At 33.6% G+C, this 24,061-nt stretch overlaps 1 protein-coding gene across 1 annotated transcript in view; it reads right to left on the bottom strand.

Moving 5' to 3' along the window:
- Positions 1–24,061, bottom strand: part of LOC115915305 (contactin-associated protein-like 4) — a 208,091-nt gene that overhangs the window by 126,537 nt on the left and 57,493 nt on the right. The window contains exon 3 of the mRNA XM_030968639.1: positions 2,413–2,606. Coding sequence (XP_030824499.1) covers positions 2,413–2,606 — 194 coding nt within the window. The remainder of the gene's footprint in view (positions 1–2,412; positions 2,607–24,061) is intronic.

Raw genomic sequence — 24,061 nt, 5'->3', positions numbered from 1 at the left:
ATATACAGAAAAGTCAAAACAAATATTTAATGATTAGCAGCAGAAAAGGGACAGAGGAAAATCTCACCTAACATCAGAATTTTTACATCCAAATTCAGCATTAACACACAATGAAGTTTTATAGGCAAAGGAAGGCGAAACATGGTTTATTTCAACCTAAGCAAGATACCTATGGTCAGAGGAGCCATCCTTGGAAAAAACTACCCACTTCCCAGACTATTGAGAGTTTTGATAACTAGATAATTTGCAGATGTGTAGACAATATTCTTTCACCTCAGCTGTTATAAAATTTTTACAGAGGATGAAAAAGCTGTTATAGCTGCACAGTGACAGGAGCTTCAGAACCTTAAGATAAGCCATAAGGAAATAAAGACATTTCAAAATGATTTTCTGAAAAGATATATAGAAATTAGGAAGCAGTGAATTTGCAGACAAGAGATTATCTCTACTTAAGTCTACAAAAAGTGGTTATGAAGTAAAAATTCTTTTGTCTAGCGAAGATTTCAACCCAGGGCCCTCAGAATTGGACAACTTCCATCATTCTAATGCAGAGTAGTATTACGAAAACCCTAAATGTCACCTCTGTTCAGTAGCCTTGTAACAGGCCAATGACTCAGTTAAACATAGGATAGAAATAACACAGCAACACAGTAGATTTTATAAAATGTTAGAGGTTCTTGCCTTAATGAACTTGAGCATGTCATTTAAGAAGTCAGCATAAAGAGATAACAGTCAGAGAAAATCTATAAAATAAATAGGGATTTAAGAGTTTCACTTTGAGACTACATCTGTGTATTAGTTTAGAAAAGAGAAAATATATTCCCCTAGAAGCAGAACTCCTAAATAAAGATGCATAAAAAAGATCAATAGACTGCCCTGAATTTGATGGTTTGCATTCTTGAATTATTCATTACTGCCTGCAAGCCATACCTTCAATCTGCATTGCAACTATTAAAATAATCATTTTTTATTAAGTTTGAGATGATGGAATTGAAGCTTCACTTTTTCACTACTATAGATCTAACAACCTCCTTTATCCAATGTCTGCATCAGCATTTAGATATTTTTCTTAACTTTCATTTGATATTTTACTGGTGGCAATATTCAAAAAATAACAATCTGCATCACTGTTTGCAATACCAGCATCAGATTTCAAAAGAGCAGTCATGTTAGAGACCAAGCTGCCCTACCGCTCAGATATGTTTTGTCAGTCTGTCTTAAGATGATCAAAAACAATATTGTAGCAGCTTATGCTTATTTAACATTTGGAAAATTGATTGATTTACTTACTCCCCACAGCCATATGGATTAGAAACTCATTTATTTCTCTTTGTTATGAAAACACAATCTGAAGCAGAAGTATGTAGCAAATTTAAAAAGAAGGATAATTATGCAACAAGTAAAACACTGCATAATCTCATTATACCATAGACGGGTTTTGACAGTAAGAGTGACAAGAACATTTTGAATTAAAAGTCAACAAAATCAAAATGCATAAAATGAAATACATTTTAACATAATGTTTAACTGCACCAAGAAATAAGTGAAGTCTAAGGCTTAGAAAAATTTAGAAATTAATCAGCTCTATGCATGGAGAACAGAATTCACTTGACAGGCTACAATAACATAAGTTCCAATATTCTTCCTCTAGTCCAAGCTGCCAATTATTGGGGATCAAGGAAAGATGCAACTCTTTTCTAAATCTATATAATCCACTTTCTCATAATCTTTTGGACATAATCTCTCAGATGTTGTATCCTTTGCTCTCATTTATATTCATGCAAAAAAGAAAATTATTATCTTATTAATGGTTTATTAATTATCGTTAATATTTACAAAATTAGTCAGAGATAAGCAGGTTACAACATCAGAAACTAGGCTCTGAATTCAATGACCAAAACTGACCAAAATATTTGCTTAATTTATTTATTTTTTGTAAATGGACTGGGATTTACTTGCTAAGATTTTAATTTGTTTGGTTGTTTCATTTTATTCTTACAATAAGTTTAAATGTTTTTATGCACAAAAAATGCACAAAAAATAAAAGAAGTGTTTTGTTTTGTTTTTTAACTCTAACTAAAAGCCAAGTTTCATGCAATGGGATCAATACTTTTGGGAAAAGAAGTTTGCCATACATAGTAAGACAAAAGAAATTTTGTAGTACATTTCTAATCCTCAGAATAATTCCTTATGTGTTAATGGAGTACTTCTATGGCTAGGTTTTTGATGTTTGTTTGCTTTTTACTGTCTTTCATCTTTTCAAGAGCTAAATTGCTTTGTATATTTAATTGTCTAAACATTTTTAGTGTAGTTCTTTATATTCTACAGCTTTGCTTAGATTTGCAACAATGCACAGTAAATCGCCTTTAAGTCTTTTGCAGAAACATAATTTTCACTATTGAAAGAACATACCCAAATGCTTTCTTCTTGACGATATTGCTTCCAATTCTGTCCACTGTCACTGAACATCAGAAGGTAGCTTGTTACCCAGTCTGAGCTCCCATAACCACCTTGAGTAGCAACAGCAGTAATCTCAGTTCTTTCTCCAAGATCAATCTGAAGCCATTGATATTTATTGGACACAAATGGAGACCAGCCACCAGCACCTTAAAAAGAACAAAAAACAGTGAAAAATATTCCTAAAAATAAGCAAGTTAGCACAAAACTTGTATATACTATATAAAAATAATTTCGTTCATTTGAGCAACATTATCTAATGAAAAATGTCCAACATTCTTCATCTAGTTTTCAAACTACATGATTGCTAGAAGTCCTTTCCAACTCAAAATATTTGATGATTCTCAGATTCTAATTCAAGCTATAGTTGCATCAAAACTATTTTGATATTATTTTGCAAGTATTCTGAAAATATATACTAGATTACTAGATATTGGTAACCAAATATAACGATTCTAAATTATTAGGAAGTGATTCACACACTTTTCTCTGTCTTGAAGTTCTACAATAAATTTTACAGAGTAATTTTTACTAAACAGACTCTTCAAGTAAAAAAATCTGAATTTTTTCTTTTTATTTTATAAATCTCAATTTCCTTTTATGTAGACTAGAAGATCTCCAGAGGTCCTGTCTCAAGGATTCTGCATGACTATGTTCTGTGAGGCCTGGATATATAAATTTGCATATGAAACAATAAAGCACAGTTAGATGGCAAACGTGCACATGCTCCTTAAAATGACCAAAACATTTGTAAGCAAAATGATAAAAGAGTATGAGATATACCTGCAGTTTCAAGCACAGGTACACCTGTCTGCAAAGAAAATATTTTGCCCAAAGTGGAAAGCTACCCCGCCAGTATTTTAACTAATCAGAAACATACTAAAAGGAAGAAATTAAATCAATTCAGTGTTCCTTTGTCTTCCTTTGTTTGCTTTTATTTACTCAGATCATGCTAGTTTTCCTGTAAAGCTGGGTGGAAAAGGTCAAAGGTAGGTATCAAACAATCTCATAAGAAATAAACACTGGTTTACAGAAATACATTGCAAAATATGCAAGTATTCAGACACAGCATCTGCTGAGTTTTATCAGAGAATTGCGCAGTAAAAATTAAAAAAATACCCATTATTTAAGAACACATTCAGATCTAACTCTGAAAAACACAATATAAGAGGCACCTTGAAAAGTTCTTAAAGCATGCATACACAGAACCAGAACAGACATATCTAGTTTCCACAACAATCAGTCTGCTACAATCCAATTTTATGCTTGTATGGCCTTCAAGATGTAGAAAAATTCATAGCTAAATACTACATGTTGCTTAATTCTGTTTAGAGTCATAAGCCAAGTTCTAAACATTACCTCCTCTAGAAAAAAAAAAGAAAAAAGAATTTTTACTTAAATATAAAAATTAAAAATAAAATGGTGGGAAATTATATAGGTATTCATAAACTGCAAAACAGTGAGGTCTGTTGTACAGAAAGAACTGAGAGAAAAACATAAACTCCCATATATGTAACAATTCCTTTGTCCACACATTTAAGAGCTAATTAAAATGCAACAGAATTAAAACTACGGAGTTAAATACTGTGTATATTTTTTTCTCTCTTTATCTAAATCAGTATTTTGAATTTTATGTAAATATGTGATTTCAGTGCCAGCATCTCAATTACTCTCAAGCAGCTTCCAAAGCTTTTCCTTATGACCACATAAATCCATCCTTTAGTGGCTGTGCAGAACAGTGTGGTGGCATCAAACAAGCAAACTTTGTGAACAGTCAGCATGGGAGGTTAAACAAGGGTCCTTGCACCCACAGGCAGAGTGGTCAACATTCACATTATATACTGTATCTATGACATCGCCACATAAGACTTAACTGCCACCTTAACTTGCAAAAGCTCAGTTCATGCACGAACATTTACAGACACAACAGCATTGTGCCATGCTGCGTTATCCAAAGCCTTCCTAGAATTAGGTGTCAACATGCTAAGTTTGGTGACATTTTTGAACATTTCCACTTGAAAGGTGGGGTTGAATTGTAGACAACAGGAGTAGTCTGGCAGACTGTGCTGAGTACATAATTTGTAAATTCCTTCCTAGACAAAACACCTTCACTTGGTGACTGCAGTACTTTATTCAGAATGAAGTAATGAAAGTTAGAAGAATGGCATGTCACCATGTAGTCTATACCCCCTCGCCATGCTGCACTACATCCAGAAAAGAAAGAAGAGAAAGAGACACAGATACACAGTGTTCTGATGTCAGGGCTGTTTGATTTGAGGCATTACAGTAAAGATGCAGTCCCAGAAGTCATCTATTAGCCCTGTACTGACCAATAAAACATGAGGCCCATAAAGAATAACCACTGAGCAGAAGCAGCATGGTATCTCCAACAGCCTGTATTAAGCCACAGTCTGGACCACCAGGTAGAAGCTGCAACATGTTTCCTGAAAAACCACAACAGTGGTTCACATGATGCTTTCATCTGTCAAAGGCTCTTCATGAGTTCTTTTGTCTGTCTGTCCAGCAGCCAGGTCCCCCAGTATCTGACTGCCACCTGAAACATCACAAATATGAAATGTTTGCCCAGTCCTGCAGGAAACACTAGTAGAGCATGTTAGCTTCTGACCCAGTATTCTTTACAGTGTGTCCTGTCCTTGCACCAAGATTAATGTGTGTACCAAACCATAGTCGCTTTTGGCTGTTGAATGTATTTGGGCATGGTGATGCACAGAAGTCATCTGCATAACAGATGTCAAAAGGATCTTGTTTGTCAGATTTCATGCTGTATGGTGTGGGTGTTTCTGGGAAGATCTGGAGAGGTCTTAAAAAGCTTCTCACAGGGATGCAGATGCCACGTATATTAAACAAGGCTGTGCCAGAATGTAGGAACACTCAAGGAGAGACTAAGATTTACAGAAACATAATTTTGTCATCTCTAAAGTTCTTGAATTATTGACTTTGAAGTTTTCACCTGATTTCTCTTCTCTCTTTTTTTATCAGTGTCTTTTATACAAAGCACATTTTCTTCAACTACATCTGAACCTATGTTCTACAGTAACCGATGAAACATCTTTTGTTGTAAACAAACAGCAAATCAGAAAAGTAATTTTCAAAGGAGAGAAGATATGGATGTAGAGTTCCTTTATTTGAACTTTATCTCAGGGGGCTTTTAACCTTTTTGATTTTTCCACTTTTTAAGCCAATATTGAGATTTGCATACAATATACCAAAAATCTACATCCAAGCTGCCCAAGCATTCAGGATTCATTCTTTATTTCTGTTAAAAACCCCAAGCATTACACACCTTCTTTTTATGAAGAACATGCTGACTTGAAGTTGAACACACAGGTAATACAAAAAAATCTTTTCATCTCACTTATAATTCCTACTATATTCTTTTAAATACCAGTGTTGGAAAAATGTTTGTACACATGACATAATTTTTTGAAGTACATTAGTTTACTGAACACATTTAGCAATATTTTTTTCTGAAATACTAACTCATTTTCTTAACTCATGAATCTCTGTCTTTTAGTAAGACAGAGATTCATGATCTGTCTCCAGATCATGAATTCTATTTTAGTAAGAACTTGCCAGTTTTACTTGATGGCTCATAAGTAAATGAAGGATCTATGGTTACTGGGAGAATTAAAGCAAAGTTTAGAGTTTCCATCAGTCACTTATACATACTAACTGATAAACAGCCTCCTTCATTTTATGTTATATTAATCAGTAAATTAATTATTAAATGATTGAAAAAAATCTAAGTTTTTGATGTTTTTAATGTATTAAAATTGGCTAATGCGCTAGATTTAAAATCTAAGTAATCATGCATCTTTCATATTTCAAATTTTGCCTGTGAAATTCTGTTATTCTTGATTTCTGTTTCTACAATAATATAACACTTATTTTCAAATCAGTTAAGCGAAATATATTGGAGTTTCCTCACACATTCACTCCAAGCAATGCACAGTGCTCTTCTGTGGGAGTTATACAAGGTTGCACCATTCATCAGTTCAGTCAGCAATTTCTTCATCACTACAACTGCCAAACTATAAACAAGACTGCAGCTTGAAATCTGTCCTGGATTTATGTACTAAAATTCTAGCAGAAGACTTACTTTCCTTCAGATACCTCTAGATATTCTATTTCTAGAATTCAATTTTTATGCTCGTCATATGTGGTTTAAATTTTATTATCTACCTTTCTTGCTTTTGGAGATTAAAAAATCCTCTGTCCTTTTCCATGACCACCAATATAAACAAATCACAACACTGAATGGGTATTATTTCATTACCCTGGTTCCTGTCTGCTAGGATATGTGTTTAAAGAGCTTTTACTTTCATATTTCCTTAGCTTCACTGGGATGACAATAACATTATCACTAACATTGAAAATAGAAAAAAAAAAAAGCCTCAGCAAAGTTAGCAAATAGCTGCAAGAGAACAAAACTCAAAATGACTGAAGATTTGGTCCAAAACCTCACATCTAGGGCAGAAAATACCTGAGTATAGCTACAGCAGATTTGGATTGCTGTATCAGGTTAAAAACTTTTAACCCTGATGGCAGAAAATTTATTAGGTGATGCTTAAGCTTTCCAAACTTGTTCTGTGTAGTTATCAGGATGCCAAGCTACTTTTGCTTCGTTTTAAAAACTCCAAACTACATAGCATAGAAATTGACTTAAAGATTGCCCCTTTGTGTGAACAGCACCCCACTTTTTGCTTACCTGGCTCTATGACTACAATCACCTGTATTGTTATGTAAACCACGAAACAGTCCACACTCATACATGCCTTGACATCTGCTTCTTCACATGCAGTTCATTAGACCATTTAGCCAGCATCAGCACTTACACCCCTCTTAAATTCTGTGAATCTTTTGCATATTAATTGCAATAATTGCGAGACCTGTATTAGCAAAAGTTAAGGTTTAAAACTAACACACATTAGAAAGGATGCTTTCCTTTGATTAATCAAACTGTGTATTTCCCATATGGATCATTTAACAGAAGCTGATTTTAATTTCAAGTCAATAAAGTTGCAGCAGGGATGAATTTGCCTGCACTTATTACAAAGCAGATTTTCTGCATGCAAGCAATTGAAAACTGAGTCTTCTAAGGTTTTAGTGAAATGAAAAATGAATTGGTTTACAGCATTCAAAACCTCTAAAATATGACAATATTTAATTTCTTAAGCCGAATGGTATCCTCTTTCACAAACTGAGAATTAAAAATCTAGGTGTGCACCTATATAAACAGTCCAAGGGTTTTGTTCCTTAAGTTTATTGACATATAATGGAGGTGGGGAGTGGGGTGCAATATCTGATAAATTATGTAGATGCATTGCTAGAAGGTGATAATCCTCTTGGCCCCTTAAAAAGGTGTGTAGAGTAACAATACTGTTGTGATAAACCCCCAGTCTTTTTCATTTTAGTTCTCCTATGTTTGGATGAGGCAATTCAAGACACAGAGTTCACACAATTAGAAATTCCCATTTATAGCCTACCAAAACACAAGAAAAGTAATTATCAAGAAGAATCTAAATAGCCAAAGATGCTAAAGAGCATAAATCACAACCTGGCATATTTTTCAGAAAGACTGTGGGAGTTATCACAGCAATGCTGTTCTGAGCCATATTTCAGTGATAAAAGACAAAGACAACAGCCTCAAAATTTGAAACCAGCGATAAACTATGGCAAGTAAACCTGAGAAGAAATGAGGGACCTTGAGCTATGAATAAGAAACATAGGACACAGAATTTATTTTTTTTTCCACAGAGATTGAAGAAGCCTGAGAAGGACAGCTAGATCAGAACCCAGTTCTGCAGTCACAGCATTGCATTTAAAATTTCCGCATAGTAATTTTCAACCACGTTTTTGACAGCTGTTCATTTTTTGACTTTGATATGTAGCATGATGCTCTCTCTGCCTATGGAGATAAAACAGCCTGAATTTTACCACATTTGCCAAACTTATTGATTATATATGGAGAGGAGGGGCTTTTTGTTGTTAAAGGACACTGAGGCCAGCCTAACACATCAATCCCAAAGCTAAACATTCTGAGGATGTGAAGAACAACATTTCCCTACAGAAACTCATACCAGTGACGTTCCTTATAAAGGAACCAGTAAGTGATAATAGTCATAATTTATCTAAAGGCTGCTGAGCTGACACAGCAGGCTTCAAACATATGAACAACAGTCAACCACTTTATACTATGAAAGCTCACAGTATAAGTCCCTCTTGTTGCAGCAGGTACTTGCAACACATTCCTTCCAGGAGTGCATGTGGAGATTCCTCCCTTGAGAGGGGACATCACCTCAAGGCTACTCCTTGAGACCTAACGAAAGAGTTGCCCAGGGTCATTGGTAAGGCTGAGTAACATAAATCTCCTGTTAATAATTATTTTGATAGTTTTAACATAATTATTTCAATATATTTATTGAAATGATATATATATATTCAATATATATATATTATATATATATAAATATATATATTGAATAATATATATTCAATATATTATTTTAATATAATTATTTCAATATTGCTTTAAAAAAGTAGTAGATATAAATATACTGTGCAGGAAGTAACTCTGATTAAAGTTTTTTTTTGTCTAATCACTATCATCATATCATCATCAATTTCAAAAAACAACATACTTTATTCATATAAATATGTTTGGTTTGCTGTTCTTTATCCTGTTGGAGAAAGTTACATAAAGGCTGAATTACACCTACATAAATCATTAGACATAAACTTTTGACTAAGTCTGGGACTACAATGGATCCTGCCTCACCTAGACTCCTCTCTAAGGAGTTTACAAAGCAAAGCGTTTCTTTCTGAACTTTGTCCTTGCTGTCCTTGACAAACTTTATCTGAAGCTTCCATTCTATTGTTTTCTATGAGATTATTATCAGGACTAAAAAGTCTTTCTCATAGTCACATATTATCTATATTTAAAACTATCATACAAAACAACCAATCAGCGCCTAAAAAAACCAAAAGTTTTACCAATAAGAGTTACTATTGCCTGATGAAAGACCCATGTCTAGCTGGTCTCAAAAGGCACAGCCTTGGAAACAGAACTACCAAATATTACAAATGGAAGAGACTCACAAGGATCATCGAGTCCACCTCCAAAGTGAATGGTCCATAAATGGATCAAACCTGCATCCTTGGTGTTATTAGCACCATACTCTAACCAACTGATGTTTTCATCTCCACAGTCTCGTCTCCTGATTTTAAGATTTGGAAGTTAGGATGATATAGGGCATTCAGCCAAAGCATAAGATCACAGAAACACCTCTTTAAAGATTACTAGAACAAAGGGCTTTGAAGAGTTGGGGAATCTTAAGACTTCTAGTACACAGTTACTTTCTGCATATGAAGGAGACTAAAAGCAGGTGTTACCTATAATCTTACCAGTGTATAAAAAGTCTCTATGGCTGTCCTTCAGGACAGTGTCATGGTTTAGTATCCTTCCTTAACTGGATTTCATGGGAAATCATTCAACATCTTCACAACCGTCCTTCTATTTTAGAATGGTTTAAATAATGTAAGTTGTATCTAGGAAACCAAGTATTAGCTGACACTGTTATAACTACTAAGATGAACTGATGAAAATTAAGAAATACTCTTACATAATCCAGCTTCATGTATAGCTTCTTAGCTGTTTTCTAGTCTTGTCTTCCTATGTTGCAAACTGACAGATATGGGTTAAGCTCAATATTAAAAAAAAGTACAGAAACAGAATGGAATCTGGGATATATTTCAAGGAATCAAAAACAGTATCTCCCCTTCAAAGAACTGTTCTGAATTATGTCCTCTTTTTGGAAAACGGTACTTATCTGTATATTACAACAAAACCAAATCTGATGCTCTATATAAACTCTGAAGCTCTTTAGTACTACCCTTTCCTTCTGAACATATAGGCCACCATATTCTGGATTGTTAGGGAAGCTCTTGACCAGATTTCAGAAAATACTGTGAGAGAATAACTAAGAGACACATTTTTGAGGGCCTGATATCAGAACTTCTCACTCACAGGAATATATTATGAGACATACTGTTTGAATAAAGACTGAAAAGTCCCATGAATGGCATCTGATTCTGAAACATGTAAATTACTTTTGCTGTTAAGAAATGAATGAAGAAATCTTGCCTCTTAAAATCTGAAGAATGAGATTAATCTACCTGAGTAATTTTCAGAAATAAGTATAGATTTAACAAGTATGTTTTGGCTTATCCATGTAGGGAAGTTATGTTTTCTAAGGATTATTTCACAAGTGGCATGGAGAGCTGTCACAATAGAAATCAAAACTACTAAAAAATTTCATCTACTTTAGAGGCAGAACATAAAAAGAGCTATATTAATGCTTCAGTCAGACAGAACCTTCTAAGGGAGGTGGGTGTAGCAGTTACTTCAGTGGCCTCAAAGGCAGAAAAAGCTTAATTTTTTAGGAAGGTCTAACCTTATTTTAAGATATTCTGGAACTGAATATCAATTAAGAAAACATTCTTCTCTTCTCTTAGAAGAGAAGAAGCAATTGCATTTATTTTTTCAACTGTCAGAATATTTAATACTTAAGGAACTTGACTTTCAAAATTGTGACAGGTACTATAAAATGAATATTAGGTTTTAGTAATAATTTGTGACAAGTAGTAGTTACTATGTCAAGAGGAGTTTCAGAGGCATTTTGCATTTCAAACAGTGCAACACAAAGGCACTAGGAAATGGTATAAATAGTGACAAAGTTTGATCTACTTTGCATCATTCAAACAGAAGAAGGTAGATAACTTTATTTCACTCCCCCTTCTGCATTAACAGTAAATTAGGTGAGTGAGTGAGTGAATCCCATTTTGTTTCTTCAGAAAGCTCTGAAGACATTTCTCCTAAATTAATCATTATGTAAATATATCAAAGGAGATACTTTGATAAACTGACATAGTTTATCAAAAGGAAAGCATGCTGGCAATGGTTCAAAGACCTATCAAAGCCACTATTTTGCTCAGATTTTTCATCACCACCATAACACACAGTGCTATGAATCAGCGTCCTATAGTAGGAAACATCTTTTGTGTGCACTGGAAAGCCCAAGTTTAAGTAAAGAACTTTTATATAGGTAATGGAGCTGTAATTGTGTAGGATATAATCTGAGCCACTCTGAGCCACTTCTGAGCACTGTACTAAAAAGGTGGATTTTTCTTCCTCCAGCAGGAGAGAGATACCAAAAAAAGTCATTCCAAGAGATTTCTGCTGAAGAAAATACTTTGTGTATTCTCCACAAAGTTTCTTAGGAAAAACTGTTCTGGAAATGTGCCAGTTCATTGCAAGACTTACATCATTCTTGGCTATTGCCATCCACTTTTACTTGATGATAAGCAAACTATCTCCCTTACTACAAACTAGGAATTTCACATAGCAGTTGTACACCTTTTTAGCACATATTCTGACAATAATCCAAGCCTGAATGTAAAACAGAACTTAATCTGGGAGATTGTCTCCTCCTTAGGAGAATGGATGCTTGTGATAGTGCTGTTCTCTTCCCTGTCTCTAGCCTCTGGTCATATCCAGGTTTAGGATGCTGTACTAGTAAATCCTGCTCTGCATGAAGTTTGGTTCACTACTTACAATATTTAACCTTCTCTCTCTTTTTCTCCATCAGTGAAATGGGGATCACTCATCACTCTACATTTTACCTGAGGCACTTATTTTGTTCATAGATGATGAACGGAAAACTTAATGGGGAAAACAAAAATAATGAGACTTCATTGCCACCACCTTTCACTACACCACTGAGTTTAGGCAGCATTCTCACTTGAATTTCTGTACTGATGTAATTTCTTGTATGTAGAGCATTATGTCAGGAAATAGAAACGAACTGCATGGAAATGGGAAATGTATTTATTGTAAAAATATTTGTTACAATGAAACAAAAAAAAACCCCAAGGTTAGTTCAAATACACCATTCATCACAGTTTTATAAAGTTATATAATTTTTTCAAGTTAATAAATTTTTACATGTTCTTTACAGAGCAGCTGCTTTCACTGAGCCATCTGTATTTGTTTCCCTTGCTCAGTAGTCTTGCCCAAAATGTTACACTCCTGTCTTGCAATTTAAAGCTAGTAGTGATAATTAGCCATAGTTTTCGTGGCCAAAATATTTTTATATTGAGGCATTGATTTTTTTACAGATAAACATCTGCAATTAATTCACTTGTAGATATTTCAGTATTCATCTTTCTTTCTTTCTTAGCTGTTTTGCTTTCATTAATTCCAGGGTGAAACAACTAGGCAAAACCATAATCTGAAACCAAATTAAACCTGGTTTTTTTAGAATTTACTCCTGTTCACTTCAAGCTAGTGTGCCATCCCAGTATTTTACTGACTACAGCCACAGAATTCAAAGAAAATGAAAGCAAGCAACAAAACATTTTGCATTTATCAGTTGGCCTTAGTACATCTGACACAAGAAGACTGAATACTTTATGTATTTGTCACTCAGACAGCATTCTGACGAGGTTTTCCAGGGTAATTAAATTAAATTTCCTAATACCAGCTACAATCTGCAGTGACGTGAGTTACATCAAAACATACAAATACGTGTACCTTAATTGTATTTTTCTGATCCAAACATGTTACTGTACAAGCTGGCTTGTAGTGATAAATAAGAAACCCAGCCTGGTTTCATAAATCGGGCCCTGGGTTGATAGACAGGGACCTTCAGCTATGACATTCCATCCTGAGCTGCTGGCATCTCCCTGGCCAGGAGCTGGGCTGTGAGAGGATCAGACCAATGAGCTGTAGAGACCTGGCAGTTTTGAACCCCCTCTATAAGAAGGCTCTCAACAATAAGACAGGCTGTTTGTCCCATGGAGCTTTGGGGGGTGTGTGTCATCCCTGTCTCCAACCACCAGCCCCATGGAACACGTGGATTTTAATGTTATATAAACATTCATTTGTGATTTGTGTTCCTGTCTCCTCAAATATATATCCACCACTTTAATAGGAAATAGTGACACTTATTAAGAACAGATTTAAGAACAGATTGACACAGGTGTGAAATAACTTTTTTTTTAAACTTCACTGCAAAAAAAACCCAGTAGATGACTGTTTCAGATATTATTGTACTTTCCTTGAGGATTTGACTACTGCTTTGAAGAATGTTGCACAGCAGTATCCGTGAACTGTAGAAGGATCAGCAACAAGTTCAAAAATACCATCCATCAAATCTTAAACCCCCTGACATTTATCACCCAGTTCTAATATATAACTAGATGTATCATCTCCAGTTTTACTTAGCAAAGTGATATGTTTGTATACTTTACAACAAAATGAGCAGGACAGTATCTTTGAGCTGATGAACATGTTTGTGCTTGTCATTTTTATCACTGCTTTAATCTCAATCCTCAATAATCCACTTTGGTAGTTCTGGTGGTACTTCTGAAAAATTTATTTCAGCCTTCAAAATGCTGATTCACTGACTCTGCCACCTGTTTCAGTATACATGATGCTTTCAGTACAGCAAAGCAAACAGAAAAAATATTGACACGCACAGTTTTCAAGCAAAAATATTCTAACTATACATATTTAAATAGAAAAGCTCTATTTTATTTCCATTATTGTGGGTGTAAATTACTGCAAGTGGCACCAGAGAGATGCTGGCCAGCCCCAGTTGGTTATGAGCCGGCATGTATATCTGACATGCACAAAGAGAATGTGATTTTTTAAGAAAACAAGTGCAGTGTCAGCCTTTTACTCTTTAAAGTCTGTTTGTGCCTACGTGCACAAGAGTATGAATATTCTGCAGTGAAATGACCCTGTAAGTCAACAGAAGTGTCCAGTCTGATTACATTTTGGCTTTATGTAAGGTACAATTATAACAGTATGCATATACATGTGCAGTTCCACTTCTGTACCTCTTTGAGCGACTTGACCTGACAAGAATATAAAAGGATGAGGTAAAACTGGTACATGCGTTATCCCCTACATATACAGTATTTCCCTAATTTGGTGCTCTAGTCATTACTCACAGCATTTTGTTACCATACAAATATTTAACTTACAAATATACGTCATATGACACTTAGCACTTCATTGATTGGTACCTATAGATGAGACACTATGCCAGATCCTCAGCTGGTAAATTAGTAAAACTCTCCCTAACTCCTGTATTTAGTTTCCAATAATATTTTTCATATTGACCTCAACAACAAAACGTTGCTAGAGAAATTTATTATGGAGCTTTTACAAAGTTGAGATTAGACCAATAATTTACCTTCCACGGTCTAAGATATCTATTCTTATATAAAGAATTAAAATACATATATATACCACTTCTCTTCAAATCTTAGTCAATTTCTGGTTTTGTGTATTTGTGTAACATCTGTGTTTTTCAGAGTTCATGCATTATGATCTCATTATTTCCCCATATAATTTGGAAAGAAGCGCTCACAAATAAGAAAGAGATTTGAATATTTTGAGGTTTCAACCTTTTCATACAGCATTGACTCATGACTCAGTTTTATTGGCATAAAGCCTGAGAGTATAACAATGATGGCTAGAAAAAATAACAGAGAAAATGGAATTGAGCTAGACTAATGGAATTTCATTATTATATTTCTTAATCACATCTGGCTTGATTACCTAGGAGATAACATCTTTGTTGGTTAAATGTTTAAAATGTAGATAGTATGCTATTAATAAAAGAGCTTTATTACTGTTTCAATTGTTATTATTGTTACAATATTGGAGGAAAAAATTATTAATTGAATTATTTAACAATGAAGAAAAACTGCAGTTCCATTCATTTAAGTTATTGTCCCTCAGGAAACTCAATTTTAGAAAAATTTTCAGCACTCCGGATCTTATTTTTTTTTTCCCAGAGTAGGATGATAATAATAGTCCTCATTTGTGGTTTTTCAAAACTAGCATTATAATGTTTATGAAACTAAATCAGCCAATCTCAACAGACAAATGACTAATTCAGGGATTTTTTATTTGCATCAGATTTAAGACAACTGGTGTATAACTAATGCTGTGTTACTTCTAAAATTATGCTTAACACAAAAGATTTTCTCAGACTAAAAAATGTGTATTTATGCATATTCACATCCCATCTTTAAAGGTCATCACAGCTTTTTACTTTTAATGAGCCGTTATGGACAGCTACTGGAATCAGACTATATAATAAATGTAATGATAAATAAATCATAGTAGTGGTTGTGTAGAAAAATTTCTACAGTTTTCAGAAAAGCAGTATTACTGTTAAAAACCTTGAGGGATTGAACAGTGCAACTTCTGCAGGCTACCATGATCCAACTTTACTTATTTCTTCATAAGTATTATATTACTTAAAATATTGCAGAGAATTTAAGTAACAGTCAAAATGAAACTTAATGCAATCCAGTGCAATTTACTAATGTTTATATTGTCTTTTCTTGCCCTTAAGAATTCATTTTGTGAACTGAGAATTCTTTAGAATGATCCTAAAGCACTGTAAGTTCATCTTTTATCAGGAATTACTAATCCAATTATTGTATTTTTAGGTATAAAATCACTTGCCAATTATTTTCAACTTCTCACAACACACAGGTAAATAAAATGTTAATTAATAAAATAAAAAAACTCATTTAAGACAAAATAAAAGGCAAAAATATAGATAATAATAGGATGTGGCCAGACAATATTTTTCCTTCATTTAAACCTATATTTATACAATTATTTATTCCCAACTGCAAGCTAAGGTCTAACAGCATTATTGTTGTGGTGCTGCTCTTTAAGTAAAAATGTTCATATGCCAGCTTAACTAACTCCATATCCTGAAACATTATCCTGGATTATAGGATATCTGCAATTTTGCTACATAGATATTCAATTAAAAAATCATACTGTTCTCTCTGCACTTTTTTTTTTTTTTAACATGTAAAGTGTTGTGGAACTGAGTTGAAGTTTTAGCTCTCTATATTTAAAACATTTTTGGAAGTAGAATATGATAGCAAACATTACAGATGTAAATATGTATACATACATATATGTATAGATGTACATTATATGTAGAAATACACATAACCACTTCATATATATAAATAGACGTGTGTGTGTGTATGTATATACGTGTATCCTAGAAAAAAAGAAGTTGACTTGATCTATCCAAAAAATCATATATAAATATATATATATATATACATACACAGACACACACAGATATCCCTTAACATCCCTTAAATTCTAAAAGCATAATATTTATTTGATATAGCAATTTAAGGTGGCTAAAAATTGTACATTGCTAACTGGATTGCAAATGGATTTATGAATTCAAGAACTCGCTTCTGTTTACTCCTGGGTAGTCCAAAGAGATTTAGTCAAGGATTGAAGCCAAACTGATTAAAAGCTGTCCAAGAATAAAAACTCAGTCTCTGCCTCTAAGAGACATGGGTGTAGAGCTTTAAACTTCTAACTGAGACATTATGTATATTACACTTTTGCCTACATCATAATACTTTATTTTCTTTGCAGGTTTCTGTCCTTATGAAGAAATTCTGTCTACTTATACAGGGTAATGAAGATGTAGTACAGTAAAGATTTATTCACACTGAAAACTAAAATTTATACAATATTGATCTTTGTTATTAAATAAGAATATGGTAGTGAAGCTGTTAATAATTAAAGGTGGATACTTAATTAGTTATGCATTAATATTTGAATCTTATTTTGTTGTGGTTGTCATTTGTAGAAAGAAATAACCTTTACTGTATTACCAGTCCCTCCTTTTACTGGGCTACAACAAAATCACAAGCTAAACAAAAGGAAATAATTTCCAAATGCTTTTGCGAGAATGTTAGTTTTACAGTCGTGCAATAATAATAACGTTGACTGAGTGCAGAAACTGTCAAATACTGCAGTTGGTTGAAAAGTTTATATTCTGCCTACCAATACTAAACCAGTTTCACATCCTAAGAGAAGACCAAAATAGAAGCCAAAACCTCACAAAAACCCTATGACATGCTTTAAAAATTATGCCAACAAATGATGAGGAATACAGATACTGCACATAAAATTTGGATAGGAAGCTCAACATGATCTTAATTCTGATGATTAAATTTAACTGGAGTTCCCAGCAAAAAGATAATTTTGAACAGAAATAAACCGTCTGTCCTAGTCAAGACTAAAACGCTATAGTAATGCAGCAGATGACAGATTAAAAAAGGGTGTTAAAAACCTCAAACTTTTCACAATGCTATTTGCTGGGAAGCAGGGTAATAAGCCTTCCCTTTTTTTGTCATCAGAGATATTTTATCCAACATCTCTCATCTCCCACCTACTAGAGGCAGTCACAAAATAACACTCAAAACCAGGTTCCCCAAGTTATAACCATAAAATTTTTCATACTTTGCATTTTAAAGTCTCATAGAGGAGCTTCTCTTCTGGAAGGAATTAGGATTTTTGGAGAGCTACTAACATGTAATTACCTCAACAAGAAGACAAGCAAGAATGTTCTATTCCCTAACACTGTTACAGGGTATATCCGCAGTATCACAGACTTACTTGGGGGTGAAAGGGAGAAAATTAAATTGAATGTTTTCATAAAATACACTAGCATAGAATGAATTTGTGTAATTTTTAGATGGTTAAATCAAATATACAAAAGTATGATACTCCATACCAAGATATTATGCTCTTATCAAAAAGCAAGTATCTGCTCTTAGGTAATAAAGTGTTGGTAATTCAGAGGTCGAAGTACAGCCTCTAGCAAAAAACTTAATGACAAAAAATACCCCACAAATATTATGTTAGGCTTTTTCTTACAATCTGACAATCTACCATATGAGCTACCAGAGAAATAAGAAATCTGATAGCTGAAATTCAACTTTCAACTGCTATTCCTTTAGCAATTAAGCGTTAACAAGTACGTTGCTTTTTGCTGAATAGGATACTATACAAAAGGGCTTGGAATGGGCCACAAATCAATCACAAACCTGCCCTCAGCTGATCATATTATAGGGGCCTTTTACAGTTAGATGTCAGCTCTGAATGTTGATTGCCCAACCATAGCTTGCCAAGAGCTACATGTTCTTCCTCCCTTATTAAGTTACACGAAATTGAAAAGATATAGATCTGGATTTCAAATCCACTGATCTGTAACAAAGGTACGAAGAATTACATTATAGGAAATCTTGATGGTATGGTTTATTATTAAGGTTATCCATTATTTCCAGGTATTTCAAATTCAGTCAGACTTATAAGTAGACTGAAAACTTGCACCTTTCAGGTTTATTTCCTCTCTTTTTTCTAGTTTTGTTTCTGTTTTTTCTTATCTGAGAAATGCCTTTAGCATTCTAAGATTAATACAAGGAATTTTTTTTTTGTTATTAGGTGATGAGTATGTGCCAAGAATATGGTGTTTTCCACCTTTTTCTAATCAACCACCATATTTGGCTGATATACAAAATAGAAACAAATGATCAAGATATTATTAGGTTATTAGTTAACCCTGAAAGGTCTGCCTGCATTACTCCGCAGAAGTACAGGCACTGCTGTAATTTATGTGCTAACACCAGGTACAAGAATTGAAATGAGGAAATCTATTTTGCAGTTCATTTCCATCTGCTTTCTTCCAGTGAAGAGAACATGCAACAGAGGAAGACAAGAATTTGATCAAAGATGAGAAGTATAGATTGATACAAAGAACACTGTGACTTAAAGTGGACTTATGCTATAGTTGTTTAAAATAACTGCACCAGATTCATCATAAATACTGAATGTGTGAGTATATGAAGAAAGTATTTAAGTAGGCTGAATAAGGGAATGGCAATGAGTGACATGCAGAAAGAATAAATTGTGATTTTGGAAAGAACTTGTTCCTTGAATGTTGCTATCTTTTTTGTTTGTTTGTTTGTTTGTTTGTTTCTTATTTTTTTACCCATAAATATGGATGCTGTAAGATTAAGAAAAAACAAGGTCAAAGACGTTGCAAAATGAAAGACATCGTCAACTTTTTGACATGGACGAGATTACTAAGATATTATTTGCATTTGATTTTATGAGAAGTCAAAAGCTTATTGGTACCAAAACATGAATCATTTGCAGGTGACATTCAATTTTCATAAGGATTTAGAGGTGGAAAATGTATTCTGATAACTATTTTCATGTTATGTGAGACATCCTGTATCTGTAAGATCAGTTCTTACCTATGACAGTCAGCCAGGAGCACTGCCTTCATATCTGGTTTGAATTTCTGGTAGTTCAACTGTGAAATTGAGTCCAGGCAGTCTGGAACCTGGACTAAAGGCCAGAAGGACATTTGTAACCACATAAGCCAAAACTGCCCCAGCAAGCACAAAGCCACAAAAATAATCGTGCTTCTGTCTTTTCTGATCTTAGAAATTGTGAAAATATTAAGGAAATGAGTGTAAAAAGCACATAAAGGGACCTGAGAGCTACTGCAAGTGGAATATAGCCAGAAACTGTACTGGGAATATGGTTTCCCTCAAGCAAAATTTTGACATTTAGAAAATTCTTCTTGTTTTTTATTATGTATGCCCTCCCAGGATGAGGCTCCAGCTGCTTCAGATCCTGGCACTAGGTCAAACAGTACAGCAGTATTCATACTGCCGCTTCTGGTGTTATTATGCTGTGTGCCAGAAATTCCAGTTCAGTCTCAATTTCACCAAGTTTTTCCTGGTTTCTTTGCAAACCCCAGTCCCAGAAAATGATGAATATCTGAGGGAGAACTGCTTTAAAGCAGGTCACAAAATCCCATTCTAGCTGAAAATACTGCCTTTGAGACTACAGTGAGAGGCATGATTGGTCACATAGATGAATCTAGAAACAAGTTTTTAAGAATTCTGGGAAACATGAACGCAGACAACTTTCCTGGATTTGTTAGAGGAAAAATACCTTGCCTGCTATTGAGAAATGAGAACAAAGCCATGGAGGGTTTTGTGCTTCGTCATTTGAGTGTGAAGAATCCTGTGCATGCATGTGGCCCCCTTAGCATCTCTACCCATACCAGTCTGATTATGTTAATCTTTGTTTCTATGTAAACACAGCAGAAAACTTTAAGGACCCAACAATGATTACATAACTAGTTTTATGTGACAAATACTCATATAACAGCAAAAACAAGACATTATTTGTTCCAGTTATAAATAGAAGGTGAGGTGGGGTTTTTTGTTTGTTTTCTTTTGCTTTATCAGGAAGTAAGCTGAAATTACCTTTTTTTTAATATATATATATATATGTATGTGTCTAGCAAAAGATTAAATGATAAAATCTTTTTCATATTTCTGCAGGCTAGAAAAATAATCAAGGCTTCTTGGTTATCCAAAAGGCAAAACAATCCCTTGAGGAAACACAGTAAACAATGTAATGACTTGTGAAAGCTATGATTTCAATGGATCATTTCCTTTTTGCCTGAACTGCTCTTTCATGACTACTCTTCTAAACTTACCAATTTCAAGGTCGACTTTTTGCTAAATGTAGACAGCTGGCCTTCTGCATCATACTATAATCTAGTCCTATGAGTATATACAGTTATTACTTATTATACAGTGATTTCCCTACAAAATGTATTTTAAAGTTATTACTGCTATTAGAGGGTATGAAAAAGTTAATATAGAATGAAGTCTAGGTAAGTGAAAAAAAAATCAATATATGAAAAAAACCTTATACCTAAATGTGGCCACAGAGCTGGAGGGTAAGTGCAAAAAGAAGAGTCACACAGAAAAAATCTTACTGAACTATTTCTTTAAAGTAAAAGGATCCTGATCAATCATTAAAAACCAATAGCAAAACCAGACTCTGTTCTGGTTTATTGTATTTTAGATTAGATATGAGGCACACATAGCTAATGATCAAAAAGCTTTTGCTCCTATTTCTACTGACTATTTGCTTCTTAGCAAAATGATAATGTATGGATGTGTTAAACTTTGCCAAACTATCAGAATACTTACATTTTAGTAATTCAGAATAGTTTACCTTAATAGCTGCACCTTGAAAAACTGTAAAGCATTCACTTTTTAAGGAAATTGAAGATATTTTTTAGTACCAGATATATTCAGGAGCAATTATTTTATAAAAAGGAAGAGGTGTTCCTTTTGCCAAGTAGTGTCTACTTTAGAACGCAGCACTCCTTTTAGCAATGAAATGAGTCACACATTTAATATTAAAAAAAATCAAAAGGATATTCAGTTAACAAGGTGATTATTTGTGAGAACACACTGAAGATCTAAAGAGATAAAACAACATCATAAAAAAGGAGTAAACAAAGGAAAATCACATGCATTGTCCAGTATTCTTATAATTAACAGAGTTAAAATGTCTACTTAAACTGTCTTGATTTATGAATCAAAACATGCTTATAGTATATCTTGAACACTTGGCATATAAACACTGTTAAAATACATGGAAAGACATGAGAATGGTCCACTGAAAATCTTATTAAAAACCTTTAGTGTAAAATGAGCTGGAATAAAAGGAGAAAAATCTAAATTATTAAAAAAAAAAACAGATTAGTTTTTCCAGTTTTTTTCATTCCAAATCAACCCTGATCTTGTTTAATTTAAGGTACTTAACAATATTTAGGCTCCTGAATTGAAGATTAATACATCCTTTGCTATAGTTCACATTTTGTGGTCTCCTCTTTTTTGTTTATTTATTTTTGAGCTTAATTAAAAACATCAGTGGTTTTATAAATGGGCTTAAATTGCAGACATCCTGTTTCAGAATTAAAGACATACAATAACCACAAACAAAGGGTTCTGCTTGCCAGATGTAAATCTATTATCCTCTCAACAACAGCAAAAGTGGAGATTCCACTTCATCCCTTCATTCTATATTTAGAAACAAGGTGCATTTCAACATGAGGCTGCTTAATCCCTTTTAAAATGTTAGAAGTTGAAATATCAAGGCTTTCTGAAAACTCATTTATCAGTGAGCTCTTGCCAGTGTATTTTTGACAATTTACACTTTAGAGTCAATAGACACTTTTGATTTCCCATCAGAAAGACGTTCATCTTTCTATAGCTCAAAGATCCAATATTAAAGGAAGACTTCAGCTGCTTTATATCTAAAAATAAAGAGCGCAACTTTTACTTATCACTCAAAAAACAAGTAAAGTATGATGCTGAAAAAAATTTTGATGGAATCTATTCATCCATTTTCTTAATATTTTATTCAATTATTAAAATTATTCAAACACTCTCTTTTAAAAACTCAGAATTTTCAATTGAATTTCATAGTATTACTGAAATAAGCAGCTATCTGAAATGATGCTAAAAGCACAAAATATTCTGTATTGTAATTGTTAAAATTCCCACCATTGTGTTTCACTTCTTGCAGCTCACAACACTGGAGATCTCAGTTGTATGTATTTTTAAATCAATGACTGATCAATGGCACTAACTATGTACTTAAAATGCCCTCTACATTTCAAAATTGTATTAGCTATACATGTAATATCTTGCTCACACAACATATTCAGTAATATATCTTTTTTGTTACATTTGAGAAATTTTAAGAGATAACTCCAACATATCAACAAAAAACCAAATCATTAAATGAGGAATAATATTTTCCATATTGCATTATCCACTATTCTTGGCCCCTATTAAGCAAAACAGGCTCTTTTAATCTTCAGAGTACTTTTTTTTTTTTTTAATTGAGCATTGCAGCAAAATACTAGCCTAGCAAAGTTGCAAATGATCTTAACTAAGTCCTCCCCATTTTTCTGGACATTTAGTTTGCAATTTTTTTATATAATTATTTTTCACAAAATTCCCAGGTAATGGACTCAAAATTCTGTTTTGAATTCAGTTCTTAAAAAGTCTTGTAGATCCCTATTGAACTTTCAGGTTCATTGTAATATTTTGAGAAGCAATAATTAGTTTTGATTACAATAAATTACCTGTCCTGAGACACATTTGTTAATGTAGGTAACAGTTTAATAATTTGGATTTTACTTTGGGTTTTTATTTTGCTTTTTCCTTTAAATCAACTTCCTTAAACAGCATTACTTAAGGTTACATTTCTCTCTGCTTATCTTTCTGTCCCAAAACATGGGAAATTAGCCTTTTGGTGATGATATTGTGAAATATACCCATACCAATGTAGAATTACCATGAATTGCAAAATACATTTTATTTTTCTGTCCCTTTGCAGGTCATACTATTTATCAATGACCTCTTAATGTTGTCATGCAAATGGTACAGAGAATAATCTATGAGCGAGACATCCTGCAACTCATACATGCTTCAGGCAGACAGCAACCTTAGCATGAATTGATACACAGGTATCTGACAACAGCACCATTTCTATTCAAATTAATTCTCTACTGAAGGATTATAGAATACCTCAGCCAAAAAGTATGATAAATGCACTACAAACACTCAGTTTCTGACCTCAGAGTGCTTGCAGATCTGACATTTGCAATGACTATCACTGCATACATGCAATTCTAGCATGTTAAGACACTGGAAAATAAAACACCCAAATCACCTTCTATAAAATGTCTGAACTGAAACATGTGCATAAATAAATAGGGAATCCTTCATTTTCTTTCTAGACACAGTCATAATGAGACTAATGCACAGCTGCATTTCA

This window comes from Camarhynchus parvulus, chromosome Z (assembly GCF_901933205.1).
Source record: "Camarhynchus parvulus chromosome Z, STF_HiC, whole genome shotgun sequence".
NCBI classification, from domain to species: Eukaryota; Metazoa; Chordata; class Aves; order Passeriformes; family Thraupidae; genus Camarhynchus; species Camarhynchus parvulus.
This window is presented reverse-complemented; position numbering and strand designations above follow the sequence as displayed.